The 22,759-nt window shown below is 56.0% G+C and overlaps 2 protein-coding genes across 2 annotated transcripts; one reads left to right on the top strand and one right to left on the bottom strand.

Annotated features, from left to right (window-relative positions):
• Positions 1–6,473: 6,473 nt before the first annotated feature.
• Positions 6,474–10,982, top strand: PEAK3 (PEAK family member 3; the record flags this gene model as incomplete). The annotated part of the gene is given in 8 exon segments (XM_082650414.1): positions 6,474–6,555; positions 7,306–7,594; positions 7,596–7,644; positions 7,646–7,804; positions 10,223–10,442; positions 10,445–10,623; positions 10,625–10,882; positions 10,884–10,982. Coding segments are annotated over 8 exon segments (1,335 nt in total).
• Positions 10,983–13,171: 2,189 nt separating this feature from the next.
• Positions 13,172–16,819, bottom strand: OAZ1 (ornithine decarboxylase antizyme 1). The gene is given in 6 exon segments (XM_082652512.1): positions 13,172–13,726; positions 13,952–14,037; positions 14,471–14,643; positions 15,045–15,131; positions 15,133–15,190; positions 16,606–16,819. Coding segments are annotated over 6 exon segments (684 nt in total). The 5' UTR covers positions 16,752–16,819; the 3' UTR covers positions 13,172–13,592.
• Between the last annotated feature and the right edge of the window lie 5,940 nt (positions 16,820–22,759).

Genomic DNA, 22,759 nt, shown 5'->3' with positions numbered 1-22,759 from the left:
TTTTCCAGCTTCTAGAGGCGCCGCATCCCTGGCTCGCGGCCCCATCTGCATCCTCAGAGCCCGCAGCGCAGCATCTCCCGTCTCTCTCTGCCTCTGACCCTCCCGCCTCCCTCTTATAAGGACCCTGGGATGACGCTGGGCCCCCTGGGAATCCAGGGTCACCCCCATCCTCATCTAATCAGCAACCTTCACTTCCCCCTGCCGTGCCACATAGCATATTCACAGGTTCTGGAGATGGACATCTTTGGGGACGGTAACCCTGCGTGCCACAAAAAACTGAGGCATTTTTCTCAGAAATGCAAAGTCATGAGAAATTCGGGAGGATCTGGCATCCCGAGCCCTTGCTCAGGGCGATGCCAGGGATGCAGAGAGCCCGGCTCCAGCTCCTGCAGCGCTCCAAAAACACTTCTCGAATAAAAGAACAGCTTTACTATCTGCAGAGGGTTTGACCCTGATGTGGGGTGGCCGGCCAGGGCTGACACACAGGGGCCACTTTTCAGGGTGAGCTGAGGCAATCGGTCCCCATTTCTAGGCCTTAAGGGAGGACTGTCCATTGGGGCTCAGTGGGGTGGTAGGCACATTGGGGTGCTGAGCAGATGTCAGCTGGCATCTGCTCTCCTCCCCCACAAAGGGCCCCCAACCACTCCAAGGAGGGGTCATCTTGAGGTAGGCAGCGGGGTCCCTGGGCACCAGCTGCCCCCCACCCTGCCTGTCCTGGGTGGAGAAGTCCCCAGGGATGTCATTGCTTGTCCCAGCCTGGCCCTTCTGTCCACCCCCCAAACCCCACCTCAGGGTCAGGCAAGTAAGGCACTGCCCTGGCATCCAGAACTCAGTCATCAAGATCAACATTCTACGAACAAAATTAATTCATGCCCCGAGTCCACAACCCTTTAGATAAAGACAGGATCCACTCTGCCTTGGCATGACCCTGCCTCACTCCCCACACCTGAATCCTGGCCCTGGTGCCAATAAAACTTTATTTACAAAAACAGCCGGCCAGCCCAAGGGCCATAGTTTGCAAATAAGATGTTTTTTTAATATTACATTATTATATTACAATGTTATTTATCTTGATTACTGGGTGGTTGTTTTTTTTTCAATCACGCTTTTAATGAAAAGATCATAAAATAACAGTTTCTCATCACTGTACATTAAGACTGCACGCTTCTAAATGGAGAAATCGATGAACTGCTTTACTGTGACACTTGAGGGTTGCACACCTGCAGCTATGACCTGAATTTATCCAAACTCTCGAGGGAAGTGAACTGGTGTGATGACTGACTGTAGCGGTGGCCAGTACAGGGGTGCGATCACGGTCCCCCCTTCCTGGGAAGCGCGCGTAGCAGGACATGATCCCTCTTCCAGTTCCCGGTAAACAAAACAGCTGTAACCCCATCCCTCGCCCTCCCCCTCGAGGTATTTGTGAATGGGCCAGTGCCCAACCTGGGGTCCCCCAACAGGGGAGGGGGAAAGCAAGTGATGGGTGGGGGACAAAGAGGTTCCCCTCAGCACCTGGCCCCCCCGGGGCCCCGCCAAGTGGAGGCGGGGAGCCCTGGGGATCCTCCCTGCCCTGAGTGAGGTCTGTTATGCAGCGTATTTGAGGTCAATAAATTACAGCAATAAACAGCAAGGTGAGGTGGGGGAGGGGTTCCTGGTAGAAAATTAAAGTGGGGTGACAAGCCCGGGGCAGGGTGGGTGGTCCTAGGCAGGGGGTCCCAGGCAGCCTCAGTCCCCACAGCTCACACCCACCCCCTGATTTGGAAGGTCAGACTGAGGTCAGGCCCCGCTCCACCACCCGCTCCTGGCATCGGGTTCACAGGTTCAGTGATGCCCAACCTGGCTCTGGGGAAGAGCAAGGGCCTTGGTCCCTGCAGGGGGCCGGCAAGGCTGGGATCCCTGGTCTGTTCTGAGGCCTGGTGCCTCTGCTTTCGTCCTCCCCCCACCCACCAAGCCAAGGCGACGGGACGGATGCGGCCACCTCTGCCCTGAACCCTGCCCTCCCGGCTGCCCAGGCCTCACCCCGACTCCGGACAGCCACGGGCAGCGCGGCCGGGGTCCCTGGTGGATCGCACTCCTGCACACGGCCAGTCCAGTGCATTCTGACGGGTGGGAGTCAGGGTAGCCCACGGCTGCGTGAGGTTCTGAAAGTCCGTCTGGGTCCAGATTGTTCATTTCACAGGCTGAGGTGTGTGGCTATGCTGCGAGTCTGAGATTCGTATTTGCTTAAAGGTTCCTCTTTCCTTCTTTACCTTTTCTGCAATCCTGGAGGAGCCCCGGCGGTGGGCTGGGTCTGGCGGGAGCGTGCGGTGGCGGAGCCCGGTCTGCCGCTCACTCGCCCCAAGTCTGAGAAATAAATACATGCGTCACTGCACAGACATTGATACAAAAACAACACTGTTCAGAGCGTTTGCGCCGTCCGTGCAGTGTTTGCCCAGTGAGCCCCTCCCACGGCCGGGGTGGAGGTGGGGGTCCCCAGAGGGCGGTGACACGCCGGAGCCCACGGAGCTGTGCAAAGTTCCAGGCTTTTTGGCGCGAGAGGGACCCTCACATCAACACACCCGAGGGTCGCAGGCAGAGCAGTGGGATGGGGGCGCACCTCCATCCCAAGGGCCCAAGCCCAGGCTCAGGTCCTGCGGCCACAAGTGACAGCCACCCCTGCTGTGCCAGCTGGCAGGACCGCCAGGGTCTGGCCAGGAGGCCTGGGGGGGGCCAGCTGGGCTGGGAGAGGCCGGGCTGGGAGGAGGGCTCAGGGGCCTCCACGCCCGCCCCAGGGCCTACTCAGAAGGGGCTCCGGTGGAAGCTGGGATTCACTGGGACTGGCCTTTTATCTGCTGAGGTCTGAAACTGTAAAAGTTTATGTAAACAAACAATGAGATAAATATATTAGTATCTTTTTTTCTGAGCCCATTGAGGTTCCACATGCATTCAAGATGTGCTTGGTTTAAAAAATAGGTTTTGTGAATTTGGGTGTGAGCTTTTTTTCTTCCCCTTTTTTTTTGGTCGTTGTTTATCCTCTTTCCTCCATGACATCTGCTATTTTCTGTTTCCTGTTTCTCCAAAACATTCAGGAGTTCAGCGACTAAAGCAGAGAACTGTAAGCCGCCCTTTGGCCTCCAACAGCCTAATCTCCTGGTGAGGCTCTAACACACATCCACGCACACACTCACGAGCTCACACTCCGCATGAAACCAAAGGAAAAGGAAAGCAAAACCAAGTGTCGTGTTAACCCCGCCCGCCCCACAAACCCTTAAAGTCTTAAGTAGGAAGCTAGTGTTTCGCTTTCTTGTTCAAATACAGAGAAGGCTCGATGTATGATATAATACTCAGGTGGGCACAACACTACATCGCACGAAGGTCGTCGAGTGAGGGCCTCTGCGCCCGGTCCCCGAAGCTCTGCCTTGAACCACCTGCTTCACCGGGGTCCATGCCCAGGGGCGTGTGTGCAGCTCCCGCTACAGACTTCTGTCGTGTGGCTTAAGTGCCGACGGCGTAGGGGGGTCGGGAGAGCAGAAGCGCTGCAGGGGCCCCGCCCGACTTGCTGGAACACGAGTCCCCAGAGGGGAGAGGAGTGGCCGGAGGCCGGGGGCACCCCAAGGGCTCAGCAGGGCCCCGCGTGGCCCTCGTGCCCTCACTCCCGATACCCACCACTCGGGTCCCTGAACTCAGGCTCTGGTTTCAGCTGGAGGGTCTCTGGAGGGGTGGAGGGTAGGGGTAGGGGATGACTCTGGAATCTTTTGGTCTGAACTTAAAGTAGAAAAAAGAAAAACCTGAAGCAAAATGAAGAAGATAAAGCCACTGGCCCAGCCCTGTGGCTGCAGCAGGCTGAGGACAGTGGGGCCGACCTCTCAACCTCGGCCTGGCCTTGCGAGCGCTGCTCTGGACCCAGGGAGGCGTCTGAGGCTGGCAGGGAGCCCGAGGCGAGAGGTGAGGGTAGGGTGGGATTCAGGGCTGAGCCCATGGGTGGCAGCCAGCCTCCCCCTGCCGGTGGGTGGGAGAAGATGTACACACCCCTGTGGTCAGCCCCTCCGCACTGGTCAGGTAGGGGCTGCTGCTCTCCCGAGGTGAGGCTCTTGCAGGCCCAGGGGACAGGATGGGGGGTGGGTCTCACTGCTGCCCCATCCTGGCCTGGCCGGGAGCCACCAGGAACCTGTCCCACCATGTGGCTCCCGTATCCCGGCACCTGCTCCTGTGCCGGGGGCCCCCCAGGGGCTAGAGCACCCGTACCCCAACTCGGGCCCAGATGAGAGGCAGCTCGGGCTCCCTGACAGCAGCACACTCAGAACACTTTCAGGGTGGCCGCCTGGCCACACGCGCACGGAGGAAGTACAGGTGCCCCTTCTGAGAGGGGGCACAGGCGGGGGGCCCAGGAGGGCGACAGGAGGAAAACACAAGTGTCACGGTCACAACGGCCATCACCAACCAACGTCCTGTTCTCGCGAATTCAAGAGGTAGCAAAAGGTCAGAAGTCTCTCCACCTTGATGGTTTTTTCCTTTTGTTTTGTTGGCATCACCTTAAATTCTGTGCCTGAGGCGAGTGCCTTGCTTGCCTCACCCTAATTAGTCCTGGATGGGAGGCGTGGCCCAGCTGGGTGACCCCACAGGGTCTCCTGAAGGAAAGAATAAGCACTCGTGGTCAGCAGGGGTCTGGGCAGTGAGCAGGCCACTTCCTTGGCACCTCTGGTCCCTTCTGTTCCACCTGGAACAGCCCAGGATTTCTGGAATCCTTGTCCCATATAATTGGCAAATCCTTCCCTGAGCCTGCCATTCTCCGACTGCATGATTCTGAAATCTGCCCAAATCACAGGCTGCCCCATGGATTAAGACAAAAAGTATAAATTCTATGAATTACAGAAGCTGAGTGCTGGGAAAGACAAAATATTGAATCAAGTTACAGACCCTCACGCTCGAAAAGCTGGCTGTTAGCAGGTCAGTGTGGCCCAAACTGTGGCAGGAGACCCACTTGGAGGACTCCGTGAGATGGATCTGTCTTCTTTCCCACACCCAGGGGGCACCCAGCGATGGCCTGTGGACCCCTCTGCCCAGCCTGGACCTGCTATGTGACCATCCATGGACTCCAGCCCTCTCTGTGCTCACTGCCCCTAACGGAAACGAGATGGGGCGGAGGGAGAAACTCAGCATGAAAGACACTCAAGCTAGGAAGCAAGAACGTCTTTGCATCTTCGCATCTGCAGTGATTTCTTGGTTCTTCCATTACAGAGGGGAAGAGGCTGGGTTTCAGCTGAGACACCTCTCATGCCTCCGGGCAGGTAGGGCAAGCCTCAGGTCCCCAGACAGCTTCGACAGTGTGTGCTGAAGCTAGAATTTCACACTGTCTGGCTTTCCCTGGATTTTCACCCTTCTTGATTTTCTGTGTATGGTAATTCTATATCAAATGCCTTTTTCTGAATCAATGCATTAAGGTGGTGGGGGGAAGGGAAATGAGTTGATTAAATTTTTAAAGAAAAATCCAGCTTCTGTGGCTGTCAGGAGGCAGCAAGCAGGAGCCACTTTTCTTTATTTGCTGGAACAGAGAGGGGTGGTAACTGACCCAACATCACACAGCAAGTCAGAGCGGAGCTGGGACTCAAATGGAGCAGTACCTGCCAAGGGTCCTGGGATGGGTCAGAGGTGGGGGCACGCGCAGTGGAGGCTTCTCAGATGATCCTGCAGAAGGGGAAGTGGCTCTGGGGAAAGTGAAAGCCACAGATGAAAGGGTCACCTGGTCAAATCTCTCCCTAAACAGTCACTGCTGGGGTTCCCTGCCCTCCCCAAAGGCGGGGGAGTCTAAAAAGTCTCTATCCTCCCCACCTCTCAGGGCTCCCCTCTGCCACCCACCTCGTGTAAACTTTGGGACCTCCGCCCGTCTTCCCATCTCCTGCCACCCGCTTTCAGCCCTGGAACCGGGTGGCCTTCATGGGGAAGTAACGCAGAAAACTTCCCCTCCTGCCGGGGCCTGTGGTCTAACAGTTGCCTGGGCATTTCCAGCAACCGGTCAGACAGTCCGGGAGGCCAGGGGCTGCAGCTACTGGGAGTTTGTCCCCAAGATCCCCCTGCCCCGAGGTCACTCCAGTCCTGAAGCTAGGGCGCTCCTAGAGGGGGACTGCGGCAGGGAGTGGGCAGAAGCAGCTGCTTTTCAAGGTTGGGCAACCTGGAATCTGGGTGGGGCAGAGCTGGGGCCCAGGCTGCTGCTGGCAACCACACAGCTTGAGGGGGCTGAGCTCTGGGGACAAGGCCTAAGCATGGGTTCCCTGGGTATTGTCACCGGCCCCCAGCTTCTTCCCCCACCCCCTTGAGGTCTTGTCCTTACAGCTGGACATTCTGTCCATGTCACAAAAGTACAGGGTCCTTCTCGCCGCCCTGAAAGGTTGATGGGCGACATTTGCCCAGAGAAGTCAAGCAACCCTCCCAGGGCCACACAGCAGGTGCTGGGCCCCTCCCACACATACCCTGCACTCTGACCTTCCCCCAGCAGCATGAGTAGCCCAGAGCCACCCACCGAGACCCCCGGGGCCAACGCCCCGACCTGGCTGACCCAGCCCACGTACAGCAACCTTAGTGAGAGCCTGGGAGGGGCCCCGGATGGGGGTGGGACAGGTGATCGGTGAGGCAGCCAGAGCAGAAAGGTTGAGTGTTTCATTACCATGCAAGGAACGCTCTGCCCCATGATGGTTTAACTAGATCACAGCAGGGATTTTTTGTTGGTTTTTTTTTTTCATTTTTGCCGTGCTGCTCGGCATGTGGGATCTTAGTTCCCCCACCAGGGATCAAACCTGTGCTCCCTGCATTGGAAGCGCGGAGTCTGGACCACCAGGGAAGTCCTATAGCAGCTTTTTAACTACCTTTAATAAAACTCTTTGTTTAAAAAAAAAAGCAGCTGGATAACCAGCTTCTAAAAATGAGGAAACTGGAGTTCAGAGAGGCTCAGTCACCTGCCCAGAGCCACACAGGGAAGTGGGGGTCACCTGTGCTGAGCCAGATGTTTCTCTGCCACTGACTTGTCACTCCTCTGAACCTTTGTTTCTTCATCTGTAAATTGGAGATGGCATCCTTACCCCACAGGGCATAGGGTAGTTAGAGTTGGTATTTTTTCCCTTTTTTTTTTCGGTCGTGCTGCGTGGCTTGTGGAATCTCAGTTTCCTGACCAGGCATTGAACCGGGGCCACAGCAGTGAAAGCTCCAAGTCCTAACTACTAGACCACCAGGGAGCTCCCCATTGTTTCCATTCTAGAGATGAAGGAATTATGGCTGAGGGTGGAGCCATGCGCACAGGACCCCGCTCTGCGTGTCCTCACGCCCTTCCCCCACTCCCTCCCCGTGCCCGCCTGCTGCCCTCCAAGGCCTGCTGCTCACCGACATCTGAGCGCCCCGCTACTGACCCGCAGCCCCTGCCCAAGAAGACCCTGACCAGGGCCCAGTCGCTGCCCACCCACAAGTCCCCCAGCCCCGGCCCCACTCGAGCAGGGCAGCCTCAGAAGCCCCTTCTGGGATCCCGCAGTGTGCACGAGAGCCAGGCAGGCGACGACAGGGCGGGGCCAGCCTGTCGCCCTGCAGAGCTGCCCTTCTGCTCGCTGGACACGGAGCTGGGCCTCTCTCTCCGCCGCGCTGGAGGCCCGGCAGCTGGAGGGCCTCCGCGCCGTGTACGCCCCGGCTGCACGCCCGGCTCCTGGGGGGCCTCCCGGGCCCCTGCCGCCCCGGCCACCGCTTCCGCCTCCTGGACAGCTCGCCCTGCGTGGAGAACTGGGACGCCCTCCACCACCGCCTGGTGCGGAGGGACAAGGAGGCGTGGCACCTCCTGGCTGCGAAGGTGAGCCCCGCCTTCGCCCCGCCTCCGCCCCGCCTCCTCGGAGGTTTCCCCAGTGTCCCGACCAAGGCGTAACCCAGGGCTCTTTAGACTTGAGGTCCAATTGCTTATTTTGCAACCAACATACGAACTAACACCGTCAGCCCTTGGAACCGCGTTTCTCAGGTGTGGGGCGACCTACATTCAAATCACCTGGGAGTCTTGTTAAAATCTCCCCCACGACTCTCAGGGGCCCAGTAGTCTGCATTTTAACTCACTCACCCGTGAATTCTGGCGCGAGAAACCCACAGCCGGCTGATAGCTCCCACTTTCCATCATCATCTTCAACAAAATATACTGAGCACTGTTCCTTCATGTCTTGTGCTGTTCTAAGGACTTTTAGACACTTTCATTCAGCTAATCCTCATGCAAGCGTCACCACGTTTCGTTATAAGATGCTTCTGTTTTATGCACCACCAAGAAAAAGAAAAAAAAGATTCCCATCAAATAAACCAGACTACCAAGTGTCAGACACATCACCATTTTGGAGGAACCTCACCCATTCGGCAGAATGTGTTATCATGGACCCATTTTACAGACCGGAGCATGGAGGGAGTAAGTTGCTGCTGGCTGTGAGTTCTTTAGTTGACAGCTCCGTCCTGGTTCCATCCATCTCAGAGACCCCTGGGGAGTTTATTTTTAAATATCACACTCCCAGAGCCCCACCTCAGCACCTGTCCTTTTTAACCCCTGCCCCAAGGTGATTCAAATGTAATCCCCAGGGCTGATACTCCCCTACTTTCTAGAAAGAGCTTTGCTGTTCAGTACTGCAACTGCTGGCCATGGGTGACTTCTGAGCGCTTGAAGTGGGGCTGGTGCCAATTGAGATATACTCTGAGTACCAAATACACACCGGGTCTCCAAGACTCAGTATCAATAATAATAACAATAATGTAAAACGTCTCACTAATACTTTTGTCATTTGGTGACCTGTTGAATGATAATATTTTGGATAAATTGGATTACATAAAATAGATTATGAAAGTTACTTTCAAGGTCATAAAACTCAGTATCAAAAAAAAAAAGCCTAATTAAAAACTGGGCAGGGGACTTCCCTGGTGGCGCAGCAGTTAAGAATCCGCCTGCCAATGCAGGGGAAATGGGTTCAAGCCCTGGTCCGTGAAGATCCCACATGCTGCAGAGCAACTAAGCCCGTGCGCCACAACTACTGAGCCCGCATGCTGTAACTACTGAAGTCTGTGCCCCTAGAGCCCGTGCTCTGCAACGAGAAGCCACCACAATGAGAAGCCCGCGCACTGCAACAAAGAGTAGCCCCCGCTCGCCACAACTAGAGAAAGCCCGCACGCAGCAACAAAGACCCAACACAGACAAAAATAAAATAAAAATAAATTTATTTTTTAAAAACTGGGCAGAACACCTGAAGAGACATTTTTCCAAAGAAGACATACAGATGGCCAACAGGCACATGAAAAGATGCTCAACATCGTTAATCAGAGAAATGCAAATCAAAATCACCATGAGGTATCACCTCACACCTGTCAGAATGGCCATCATCAAAAAGACCACAAATAACAAATGCTGTCGAAGGTGTGGAGAAAAGGAACCCTGTACACTGTTGTTGGGAATGTAAAATGGTGCGTCCACTGTGGAAAACAGTCTAGAAGTTCCTCAGAAAACTAAAAATAGAACTACCATGTGATCCAGCAATTCCACTCTTGGGTATATATCCAGAAAAAACTGAAAACGCTATTTAGAAAATATATATGCGCCCCAGTGTTCATAGCAGCATTATTTACAATAGCCAAGACATGGAAGCAACCTAAGCGTCCCTCAATAAAAGATGTGAAATATATCTACAATGGACTACTACTCAGCCATAAAAAAGAACAAAATAATGCCATTTGCAGCAACATGGATGGACTTGGAGGGTATTATGCTTAGTGAAATAAGACAAAGACAAATCCTGTAAGTTTTCAATTGTATTGGAATTTAAAAAATAAAACAAACTAGTAAATTTTTTTTTTTAAGAAGAAAGAAAGTTACTTTCACCTGCTCCTTTTCACTTTTTAAAATGTGGCTACTGGAAAATTTGAATGACACCATGGCCCGAGTTGCATTTCTAGTGGACAGCCCAGCTCTGGCACCTTAGCTGTCATCTCCCTTGCTACCAAGTGGCAAGCATCCGCCCCTCTGGCAGAGTGGAAAGTCCGATCCCCTAAACGCTATCCTCCCTGGTGTAGCTTTCCTTAAAATCATACTGGTGACCAACATCCGAATTAACACGAACCCCCCGCTTCTGGAGGGATACAGCGATGGTGGGCAGGTTGGGTTGGGTGGGAAGTCTTTAGAACAGGTAGAGGCACTGGGCGAGCTGTGCTGGTTTGGTGGCGGGGAGCTCTGAAGCGTCCCTCTATCCCGCAGGTGCCCAAGCCAGGAGCTGACAAGCCCCACCCGTGTGGGCTAGGGCCGCAGGCCTCGCTGGCCCCGCATTTCAACCACCAGGAGCTGTGTGGTCTGGCGCCCGAGGGCGCACTTCCCGAGACGCCCTGGAGCAGCCCCGTGGCGCTGGCGGCGGAGATGCCGGAGCTCACGGTGGTCCAGTGGCCTGTGGAGACAGGCGCGCAGCCGCCCGAGGAGTTCGCAAGGCCGTGCCCCTGGGGCTCCTGCAGCCCTGGAGCGCCCGGAGGGAGGCGCGGGCTGTGGCCCTGGCCGAGCTGCGGCCCAAGAACCTGATGCTGGCGGCACTGCGGGGCTGCTTAGCCGCCAGGCCCCAGCGCCTGCTGCTGGCGGACTTCGGCCGCGGTCCCCCGCGGCCCCCCGGCCGCCCACGCGCGGCAGCTGGGCAGCCCACTCCGAGAGCTGCTTGGCCCGGGCGCAACCTTGGCCACGTCCTTGGCCGTGGGCCTGCAGCACCTGGCGGCCCAGCTGGCCCGCGCGCAGCCCTCGGAGGCCGGGACTCGCGGCGCGGTGCTGCTCTGGGCGCCCGGGGCCGAGCTGCGCGGCCGCGGAGCCCCGCTGGGGTCCTGGCTGCGGATGCGCCGCGCGCTGCTGGTCCTGCACCTAGCCGAGCGGGCCGTTGGTTGGGGAGGTGCCCAGCCTGGAAGACTGGCTGTGCTGTGAATACCTGGCCAAGGCCACCGAGGACTCCTTGTACCTCGCCCTGGAGCTGCTGTGTAACTGATCCTTCCCGTGAGCAATGCACCTGTTCCAGGGCCTCGCTAGGAGGCAGGTCCCCCTTCCCAGGGCTGGGGCTGGTGATAGGGTGGACGCCCCCTTCCAGCAGGAACCAGGAGGCCAGCAGAGGATGCAGCTGAGAACTTGGGCCCAAGGCCCCCTAAGAATTCAGGTGCCCCCCTTCCAGGGCTGGGGGCTAATGGCCAGTGCCTGCTGAGGCTTTCTGATGCCAGAGATGCCCACCCCTCTTCCACGTGTGGAATCCCCGACAGCTAATGTCTCTCCCAGTGGGTAGAACCGCTCCCACCGCCTTCCAGCAGAAGCCAGGATGCCCTTCTAATGCTGGGGTCTGATGGCCACTGTCTCCATGACAGTGTGGACACTCCTCCGAATGGTGGCATCAGAGGCATTCCTGGCCCTGGAACACCCCCTTGTGCTGTGAACGACCTTGTCAAGAACTGCTTGGGGCCTCCAGGAGGAGGGAGGCTCCCTGGAACCTGAGACAGCCAGCCCACCCCAGTGGGGTCTGGGCTCACCTGCCCAAACGTGCCCATGCCCTGCACCCCCTACTCCCTCCACCCACCGTGGCCTCCTTGTTGTTCCTCTGTGGCACTAAATTCCGTCCAGCCACCAAGACTTTGCATGGCCTGTTCCCTCTGCCAGACTGTCCAAATCTCACTCACCTTTTCTAAGCAAATAAAGTTGCCCCTCCTGGGCCCTCTCTAGCTCCGCGCCCTGCCTTCCCCGAGCACTTGTCACCACCTGGAAGTATTTATTCATCTCTTTACCTGTCACCTGTTCACCTCACCTATCAGGCTGTGAGTTCCCTGAGGGCAGGGGCCAGGCTGAACACACGCTAGGCGTTTAATTGATGGAATAAACAAAGTGGTACACATCAGGGGACCTGAGGGAGAGAATGAGGTCTCGGTTTATACCTCTGAAAAATGTACATAGGAGCCCTGAGGGGTCCCACTGCCATAGCCTGGGGTCTCCAGTCATGCCCCTTCACTCACCCCAACCCTACCATGGCGATCCTGGGGGGAACTTTCTGACCCCCAGGTATGACCAGGGCCCTCTCCTGCTCAGACCTCTCCCATGGCTCCCTAGTACCTTCACAGTACAATCGGGCTCTTCTAAAGGCTCTACATGCTCTCTGGCCAGCCCCTCCTGCCACATCGCCATCTGCGGAGGTGCTTTCTGGCCTCCAGGCCTTGCCCATTGTTCCCTCCACTGCAGACACTCTCCCCTCTACCTCTGCTTCAGACTCCTGTACCTCCTCCAACACCCCGATTCCAACCCCCTTTCTCGGCCCTTGCCCTGCTGACGTGGACTGGAGTGTGTCCAGCTGTCTCCCCAAACCTTTGAAAGCCAACCCCATTATCACTCAGGTAGCTGAATAGCCCACCCAACCCCCAAATATACTTGAATCCCCTAAACTCCATCCTCCTCAGTAAAAGATACCCGCTTGGCCGCCTGTTTGTCAATCGCCGGGCCACGCTCGCAGATGCAGCCAGCAGGTGGCGCTGCAGCCCCGCAGCTCTTCCGCCTTCCACCCCCCACCTCACCCCAGCCCCCCCGCCACTGCAGTGTCTTTGCCTTCTGGCTCTCAGACCTCCCCACCTCTGCCCCGGCCAGGACACCCACCAGCAGCGCTCCTGCCCCAGCACGACACTGTACAAAGGCTAAAGGGCGGGGTGCCCACGGCTAAACACCACCCCACCCCCAAGCTGGAAAAGTCCCGGGCAGCCCCTGCCCCGCCCCACGCCACGCTACGCCACTTCCCAGGACCCAGTAAACAGCTTCAGACTGGAACCAGGCCACTCCAGCCAGCCTCAGGCCTCAGCCACCGCAGGGAATGGCACTGGGGAAGGCGAGTGACGGCCTAAGGTGTGGGGTGGGGCAGGAGGTGGCGGGAAGGCGAGGTATGGAGCAGCCGGGGTGGAGCCCCAGGGCCGGGCTGCCCACAGGAGGCCAAGGCTGGCTGTGGCCAGAGGTGAGACCGGGCCCTTGGCTTCCCCACCCCTCTGTAGAAAGAAGGAAGTGTGTGTACGTGGGTCACTCAGCTCAGGACGCTCGCACAGCTCCCTGAACCCCAGGCAACCCTGAGGCCCCTCTCCCCTTGGCCCCTGGCCACCCCTCCACCTGCCCTCCATTTCGGACAGCGCCCCTGTCAACACCACTGAGCCAACACAGGTCTTGGAAGGGCAATCGTTTTATTTGGATTTTTGAGAGCAATAGAAGGGTAGATTAATACCTATCTTTCCAAGTTAAGAGACCTAAGACTGTTTCCAAAAGACTTCAAATAAGAAACTCCTTCTCAAGGTACAAGGATAACCTGAATCATCTTAAACCAGCAATAAAAAAGTAAAATATAAATTTTTATTTAGAATTAAAGCAAATACTTCAGTATCACAAACACAATATTAAACTTCAAGAAATACACGGCTAATTTGGAGTGAGCATTTATTTGCACAATTACGACATGCGGACAAACCCAGCAGGTGAGCAGGCTGACGCAGGTCAGCGCGCAGTTGATCACACCACCCGCCCGAAGCACGGCAGCAAGTGCACACGGAGCGGTCTGCAATCGAGCCCCAGGGGCCTCAGGGGCATCACGCTACTCCTCCTCACCAGAGGACTCCCTCTCAAACGTGTAGGCCATGAAGCAAGCGTCGGGTCTCTTGGGGACAAGGGGATGCCCCGGTCTCACAATCTCAAAGCCCAGAAAGCTGAAGGTACGGAGCAAGGCGGCTGCGGAGGAGACGCCATCAGGTCAGAACCACCCCGTCCACCTGCAGGGCCCAGAGCCCTGCCGGCCCAGGGACCGCCTGAGACAGAAGGCCCGAGTCTAGGGCAAGGGGGCTGCTCACAGGGTGTGGTGCGGCCCCCGGACAGCATGGACCCCACCCTAGGCCTGGCCTCCAGGGCAGTGGGCAGCCTCTCCCATTTCCTCTCCCCCGCGTGGAGATCACCCACCTCGGTCATCGCGGTTCTTATGGAGGCAAACGAAGACGTGGTCAGCGCGGAGCTGCTCCTCAGCAAACTCGAGGAGAACTGCGAAGCTGAGGTTCCAGCGTCAGGGCCCGCGCCCCTGCCGCCCCACAGGGGCCCTAGCCCAGCTCTCCCACTTCTGTCTGTGGCCTCATCTGCATACTGGGAGCACCAGCCTCTCCCGGGTCTAATCCAGGGTCAGCCTTGCCACTGCTGACATTGGAGCCAGGTCATTCTGGGGGACTGTCCTGGGCACTGTGGGGTGTCCCTGGCCCCACCCACATGACACCAGGAGCAACACCCACAATGTGACAACCATAGATGGCCCCTGGAGTCCCCTGGGTGATACTGCTGATCCACTGCTTAAAAGGGGAACCCTCACTCCGGAAACAATAACCACTGCCTGGCTCCTGACTCAGGCTTCCCTCCTCTGGAGTCCAACTTTGAGGTGCAAACACAGTTTGCCTTGCTCTGCCCCCCAGGCACACACAGGCCCGCCCTCACCTGTCCTTGCTCCCCTCGGGCAGAGCGCCGCCTGGGATCTCAACGTAGAGGCAGCTGTTGCTCAGCACCGCTCTCCAGTTAATGTGTTTGGCATCCGTGAGCCTGGACTGGACGTTAAAAATTCTCGTCTTGTTATTAGACGTTAGTTCCTCTGTTACATTCAGCCGATTATCCTGTGGAAGAAGACCAAACCCAACCTTGGACGCCAGCCTTCACAGCCTGGGGATCTTCCCCCTTGCTACTCTGACAGTTTGGAAAACCCAGAAAAGCACCCATATGACCCTGCAGCGCTGTTGGGGTGCGGGGCCTCCCGGGCCTCTGAGGAACGGTGGTTCCGCCCAAGGCCAGAGCAGGACCCCAAGCTGAGGCGCAAACATGAGGCGCCAACAGCTACTACAGGCTCAGACAAAGCCTGCGCTGCAGTGCGCACCTTTGTTCCTTCCATCTTGGATTCAGGAAAACCATGTGGAGAGTTCCTGGCATACAACAGGTGCATAAAACATTTCGTGGGTCTGGCTACTCTCCCCCTCCGCCACCTCAGGTACCCAGAAGTCCGAGGAAGAAGAATACTTACAGAGTAAAATAAATTAGCTGAAAGACTGTGATCCCTCTGACTATTCCCTCGCCCACCTGGGATCTTCAGGGGTGGGTGAGGGACATCAGGAGCACCACCGAGGCCCTGGGCCCAGGTTACTACAGCAGTTGATGGACGCCCTGGAACTGGAGAAAAGGTGCTGGTGAGCAGCACTGGGGGAGACGCCCCGCCTCCGCTGACAGGGCCCCGAGCACAGCAAGGCCAGCAGAAGACCAAGGCCTACCAGAGCCCAGCTCCCTGCAACGCGCCTCCCTCTCTCAAGCGCAATGTTTACACCGGGTGCAGAATCAACATCTGCCTCCGTCGGGTCAGCAGCCACAAGAACAAGAGGCCACTCAAATCCACCTCCTCGGGTGGTGACGCCGATTAAAGGTCCAACCGGTCCCGAGTGCCTCTTCTGCCCAGCACTAAGTGTCGCCCTATCCAGCCCTGCGCCAGGTTCTACTTCCCACTTCTAAGTCCAGCGCTTCAGCTTCCCCTTTTCCACTTTGCAGTCTCCAGCAGACCTGAACCTCTAACAGCTTTTTCTTAGGAGTCCAGCAAAACCGTCCTTCCACTGAAGCAGCCCCTGCTGCGGCTCTTTCGTTGTCGGCACCCGCCGGGAGGCGCGGGACCCGTTCGGTGTCCCCGCAGGCGCAGAGAGACGGGCCCGCGCAGACGCCCTCCCGCGCGCACCCCGAGGCCTCCGCTTGCGTCATCTCGGCAGAGCGGCCCTCGGCCCCGGGGGAGGTTTTCACAATCGCGCAGCCGGCAGCGCCAGCAGCCATTTGCTGCGCAGTGTCAACAGGCCCCGCGGTCGCCTCCATTTTGCTCGGCTCCCATCCGGGGCGCCCGACCCGCGGGCGGCGGCATCTTGGCTCAGGGCCCGCGCGAGAGCACCCCCGGGGCCGTGGTCTAAGACCTCACGATCCGTGGCGAGCGCGGCTCACCTGGACCCCCGGCCCCGGCCACCCTCGACCCAGCCGTCCTATGGGGGAGAGGCGGGCCGGCAGCCACGCCGAGAAGGGCCCCGGGCGCCGTCTACGTGGCGCGGCCCGGCTCCGCGCATCCTCGGGGCTGAAAAGTGACCGCGAGGGCGGCCGCGTCCCGGGGCCACGTCGGGGTGCGGGATAGGGGGAAGGGCCGCTCCGCTGAGCGCTCACAACCTCCGCGCCCGCAAAGCGCAGATTCCCGCGACCCGCCGGCCCGACCGCCCCCCAAACCCGATCCCGGAACCTCGCACCCCCAGACCGGACTGTGGACTCCTGTGCCCCCCAAACCCAACCAGGTTCCCTGGCGACCCCCAATCCAACCGGAAATCCTCGTGTCCCTCCCCCAATCCGACCAAGTAGCCTGCGGGCCCCTCAATCCAATCAGAGACCCCCTTTGCCCCCACCCGCCCCGCCCCCACCCCGCCGAGAACCCGCCCCCGGCGCGACTGTTGCCTCGACAAAGGGGCGGACCTCGCGCTCCCGGGACTTCCGTGGCGCCCCGCGGCCAGGCCCCTGCGGGCCTGCGCGGCGACGCTTCTGGAAGCTTCGGGCGGGGGCGGGGCGCTCACCTCTCGCTGCTGCGGCCTCCGCGGCTGTGCAGGCTAAGGAGCGGCATGGTGCGGGTGGCGTGGACGGTGGCGCTGGGTTTATCCCCCTCCTTCTCTCTGGCGAAGCAGTGGCTGTTCAGGATCCGCTGCAGGGAGGATTTCACCATCCGGCCGCTGGGGTCCGAAACCAGGAAAACCTCCGCTGCGCCTCTCCGCGCCCCCGCCGCTGCTCGCCGTTCGCAAAATGGCGCCTCCGCCTCCGCCCGCCTTTATACGCACAGCGCCCAGGCCACGCCCCCCCACGCCGCGGGAACGCGGCCGCACGAGGGAGTGGGGCCATCAGGAAGCCGAGGCGCGCCCGCCCCTCTCGGCGTCTGATTGGCAGACGGCGAGGGACATGGGGTGGGGCCGCGCCTCGGACTGAGCAGGACGCGTCGGGTCCCGCCCCCTCCGGCTCCCCGTCGTAGCTCTGCGGGCGCGCGGGAGGGGGCGGGGCCGGCGTGGCGTCGGGAACGCGCGCCGCGGGCCGCGCCGCGCCTCGCCCCGCTCCGCTCCGCCCCGCCCCTCCCCGCAGCCGGGCCTGGGGGCCGAGGCGTGTCGCTGTGCCCGCTTTTGGGGGACTCGCGGTGGCTACGTCTCCGCGGTGATCCCTGTCGCCCTCCCCAAGGTCCCCTCCCTCTAAAGGACTTCCTATCCTGGGCGGCTCTGGGCGACAAAGGTCCCGGGTATTGGAAGAGAAGGGTCCAAGCTCCCACACCGCCCCATAGAACACAACTATTTTCAGTAATAACCTCATAATGATCGATCCTAATAATGGTTTTTCTGGATTCGGTCTTTCACGTGTTAAAACAATTTGCAGTTTACTTTCGATGTCAAAGATATTATTCAAATTCAGTAAAATATTTCGCATCACATTTGGACTTAAGCAAAAATGCTTTTCCTTGGAGATAAACTCACAAAGATATTTCACGTGTGAACTAAAATTTGCCCCAAGCAAAATATTGTTCTTGCAGGTCCCACTTTATTTCATGTTTTTACGTTTTAAGCACAGAGTCTCTGAAGAGTTACATGGAATGAAGTAACTCCTACTTGTTTCTTTGTCTTTACAATCCTTGCCTGTCCTTTTTATCTCATTTTTATTTCCAAGCTACTGTGTCCATTGGGGTTAGAGGCACAAACTTTCTGCAAAAGGACCTTGAATTATTACAAAACTGATAGAAATTTACTCTCCAAAGCATGTGGCGAAGTCCCTGTGTGTCTCCAAATACCCTTCCACGTGGAATGCAGAATTTATTGTTTACGTATACAGCATTTATAAGTAATACAAACATCTAATTTACAGCTTCCGTATGTACATTATTAAAACTCAACAGAGACTGTAATAATTGCAAATGTTAGGCCAACCAAAGAAATTTCCCAGAGAAAGAATAGTTAATGAATGACATTGCTTAGAATTGCCGCTCATGGTGAAAACCAAAAGCAGATGAATTTGTGGTTAACTTTCTAATTGTTTTCAATGTTTCTTTTACTGCCAGGGCTCACTCCCACCGACCCACTTAGGGTGCCACTTAAGTGTCTTCACTATTTGTGGGGCTAGTATGCTTTTTTTTTTTTTAACTTTTTGGCCACACCGCATGGCATGTGGGGTCTTAGTTCCCCAACCAGGGATGGAAACTGCACCCCCTGCAGTGGAAGCGCAGAGTCTTAACCACTGGACCACCAGGGAAGTCCCTGGTGTACCATTATTTAGGCTCTGTTTTCTTGAGGCTGGAAGAGCCTATGGGTTTCGAAATCTGGGTCTTTGCCTCATGGTAACTCTCCGGTGTGTTACAGACGGGCAATTCTGGGCTAAGAGTCCAGGATCTGGAACAGCCCATGGCTGGCCACTGGTCACCGGGTCGAGCCATGTTTACCCCCCATGACTGAGGCCAGGGAGTGACAGGGCTCCCAGGTGACTGTCAGCACAGTGGGCTCAAGCAGCCACGCAGACCCTGGTCCAGGGAGATGTCTCCAAGAATGCCTCGCATGCCAGGCCGGTCTCTGGGGGATGACATTTAGGCCACGTCCAGGTCTCTGCAGTCCACGAGAGCCAGCAGGAAACTCCAGACCCAGGACTTGGGGTGGGAGGTTCCTTCTTCATCAGCAGGCCGTGCGCCCTTGCTGGCCAAAGCACACTTTAATTTGGAATCACTGTGGGTGGAAAGGGGAAAAGTATGTAACCTCTTGGTAAAAAAACAAACTGCAGCAGCTGGGGGAAAAAAATGGGTGGAGAAGAAAATGGGTGCCCATGAGGTCGGGGTGAGACGTGTCTGGAAAAGTCACCGTGGGGTCTCTAGGTGTTGGAGGGCCCCCAGCTCTGGGCGGGGATATGGGGAGCAGTGTCACGTCTTCCTCGTGGGGAGGGTGGGCTCCGGTTCTAGGGACAGCTCCCTCTGCCTGCTGTTGGGGAGGTGAGAGTGACCTGGTACAGGATGACACACGATGGGGACCATGTTCCTCTGCTCTATCCCTGTGTGTGCATGTTGGGGGCACCAAAGCACCTGCCACTAAGATTGTAAACTCTGAACAAGACCAAACTCTCCTTCCAGGTTTCATCTGGCACCAAAAACCTTGTTCGCTGTCAGATCTCGGTTGTGAGCCTGCAGTCAGGGTTGGTTGTTTTTGTGGGTTTTTTTTGTGTTTGTTTTTTTTTTTGCCATGCCACGTGGCGTGCAGGATCGAACCCGTGCCGCCTGCTTTGGAAGCTCAGAGTCTTAACCACTGGACTGCCAGGGAAGTCCTAGGGTTGGGTTCTCGAGGCAGAAATGAATGCCCACTCTCCACATTCAGGGCCATCTCGGGTGCCGTGGGGTGTGGAACAGCCTCCCTGGCCCCCACCCCCTCGATGCCAGGAGCCCCCTCCCAGTGTAACAACCACAGAAGTCCCCAGACATCATCCAGTCTCCCCCCTCAGTGTCACCTTCTCCTACTTTCTCCCACTGATCTGGGGGCACCTGCACATGCTGGGAAGGGGGAACCTACACACTGAGCAGAACACAGTGGGGAAGGCTCAGGGTGGGCATGGGTGCCCAAGGCAGCCACCCTGGCTGGGCTTGCTGGGGACGGAGAGAGAAATCAGATGAGGTGACAGGGGTGATGTGGTAGGGAAGGATTGGGAGTTTGGGATTAGCAGATGTAAACTATTATATAGAGAATGGGTGAACAACAAGGTCCTACTGTATAGCACAGGGAACTATATTCAATATCCTGTGATAAACCTTAATGGAAAAGAATATGAAAAAGAATGTATATATGTGTAACTGAATTGCTTTGCTGTAAGCAGAAATTGACACTACATTGTAAATCAGCTATACTTCAATAAAAAATAAATATATAAATAAAAAATAAAAGGCCAAAAAAAAAAAAAAAAAGAAAGAAATCAGACAGAGGGGCGGTGCCTCACTGGGAGCAGGGAGTCTGTGAGAGGCGAGGGCCCCAGACTGCAGGGAGGGAGAGGGGGACATCAGGGAGGGCTTCCTGGAGGAGGTGAGAGCTGAGCTGCTGGAAAGGGATAACAGAAGACATGGGACAGGCACGTCAAGGATGGAGGGCCCATGCCCGGTGTCCTGCTAAAATCAGTATGGCGAGGCGGGAGGATGCCACGGATCTCACTCTGATTTTTAGAAAGATTCATGGAGTGTAGTCGGCTGAGTAACAGCCCCCAAACACCTCCCCATCCTAGTCCTGGGAACTGTGAATGTGCCACCTCACCTGGCAAAGGGACTTTGCAGATGGGGTTAAGTTAAGGCCCCTGAGATGGGGGTGACCCTGGATTCCCTGGGAGGGCCCAGCATCATCACAAGGTCCCCATAACGGGGAGGCGAGAGGGTCAGAGGCTGAGACAGAGACTGGAGATGCTGCACTGCTGGCTGTGAGGATGCAGGAGGGGCCGGGAGCCAGGGATGCAGCGCCTCTAGAAGCTGGAAAAGGCGGGAACCGCTGCTGCCCTGGAGGCTCCGGAAGGACCAGCCCGGCCCACGCCTGGATTTAGCCCCATGAGGCCCGAGTTGGACTTCCAACCTCCAGGACTGTGAGTGGATAAATCTGTGTTGTTTAAGTCACTACACTGATGATGATTTGTTACAGCCGCCCCAGGGAGCTCATACACGGAGTGAGGGCAACATTCAGCATCTTCATGGGCCGTTGGTGACATTCGACACATTTGACAAAACCCACCTTACAGTGCAGTTGGGACGTGTACATTTCCCTCGAGTGAATTTCATCCAAACATTAAAGACACATTAAAGACACAAACATTGGTCAAATGATTTTTTTTTTTTTTTTTTTGGCCACGCAGCTTATGGGGTCTTAGTTCCCCACCAGAGACTGAACCCACGCCCCCTGCAGTGGAAGCGTGGAACCCTAACCACTGGAGTGCCAGGAAAGTCCCTATTAAAGACACAAACATTTATGGATCCCCAGTAAACGGTGCGCCCGCTAAAGGGGTTTGATGCCTGCAGTAGACTTTGAAATGAAATTTTAAAAGTAAGGTGGGTAAACAAAGACAGGACAAAGCGAGCACAGCAAAAGATGACTTGTAGAATCTAGGCGGCGGCAATGTGGGCCTTCACTGTAGAGTTCCCTCGACCTTTCTGTCCGTTTGAAAATTTTCGTCATCAATTGCTAAAAAGTAAACATAAAAGGGGCTAAAGTCCTTTCACCGCCTTCAGCATCCTTTTCAAGCCTGGCCCTCTCTCCTAACCTTATTCTCCAAACAGAAAGTCAAGAGGCCGGAGGCAGCCAGAAGAGGGAAGTAAACAAAAAACGACCACTTTTCCTACAGTGAGAACCGGGCCAAAGGACAACAGCCTCAAATGGCCAGATTTGGCCACAAATCCGCACACACGTCTGTTGCCGAGTGATAAAGTACAGGACACCCTAACGTGCTCCTGGCGTTTTGACAGCCCCATAAAAACACCATGACCAAGGACTAGAGGGGGTGACGGGAGAAAGGAGCAGGCTTATCTCAAACTCTGGGCTACTTTTTATGTTGTTCATGTATATATTTTTTGAAGTGTAATTAATTTATAATGTTGTGTTAGTTTCAAGTATATAGCAAAGTGATTCAGTTATACATATGTATTTATATTCTTTTTCAGATTCTTTTCCATTATAGGTAATTACAAGGTACTGAGTAGAGTTCCCTATGCTGTACAGTAGGTCCTTGCTGTGTACTTTGGAGTTTCTGCTTTTGTGGTCATTACACAAAGGCTGTGTTGACTCTCTTGGTGTATACATATTTGTGGCATTCTAGATAACTTTCTTAGGATCAATTCCTAGAAGTGAAATCTCTAGGTCAAAGAAATAGCTATTACCTAAGAGCTTCTAGAAATGTTACAAGAATTTACTTTCCCACAGGCAGCAGAGGTGAAGGCCTGTTTTGCCATGGCTTCACCAAAAGGAAGTATTATCATAAAAAAAAATGTTTTGGAACTCTTTTTGCCTTAATGTGCGTGTTAATGGTCACTTGTGGGGTTGGAGAGTTTCCACGTGGTGAGATTTTTTTCTGCTGTGTTTCTGTTAGTCAGGAAGGCTGGGTACTGGGGTCTGCTGCAGGAACAAAAGCCCCCAGCTCACTGGCTTAAAGCACGAGGGGCTCGCCACAGTGAGACGCCACCTCACACCCAGTAAGGTGGCTATTATCAAAAAGATGGAAAACGACAAGTGTTGGCAAGGATGTGGAGAAATTGGAACCCTTGTGCACGGCTGCTCCGAAGGATATAAAATGGTGCAGCTGCTGTGTAAAAGTCTGGAGGGTCCTCGAAAGGTTAAACATAGAATCACCACATGACCCAGCAATTCCACTCCTGGGTGCACCCCCAAAAGAACCGAAAGCAGGGTCTTTTTTTTTTTTGTCCATACTGCAGCATGTGTGATCTTAGTTCCTCAACCAGGAATCGAACCCATGCCCCCTGCAGTAGGAGCATGGAGTCTTAACCACTGGACCACCAGAGAAGTCCAGCAGGGTCTTGAAGAGATATTTGCACACCCGTGTTCAGAACAGCTTGAGTCACACCAGCCCAAAAGGTGCAAACACCCCAAATGTCCATTTGACAGATGATGGATAAACACGATGTGGTCCATCCACAGGCTGGAATATTACGCAACCTTAGAAAGGAAGGACACCTGCTACATC

Source organism: Grampus griseus, assembly GCF_964374135.1.
Source record: "Grampus griseus genome assembly, chromosome: 3".
NCBI classification, from domain to species: Eukaryota; Metazoa; Chordata; class Mammalia; order Artiodactyla; family Delphinidae; genus Grampus; species Grampus griseus.
The sequence above is the reverse complement of the archived record's forward strand: the minus strand, read 5'-3'. Positions and strand labels throughout refer to the sequence as shown.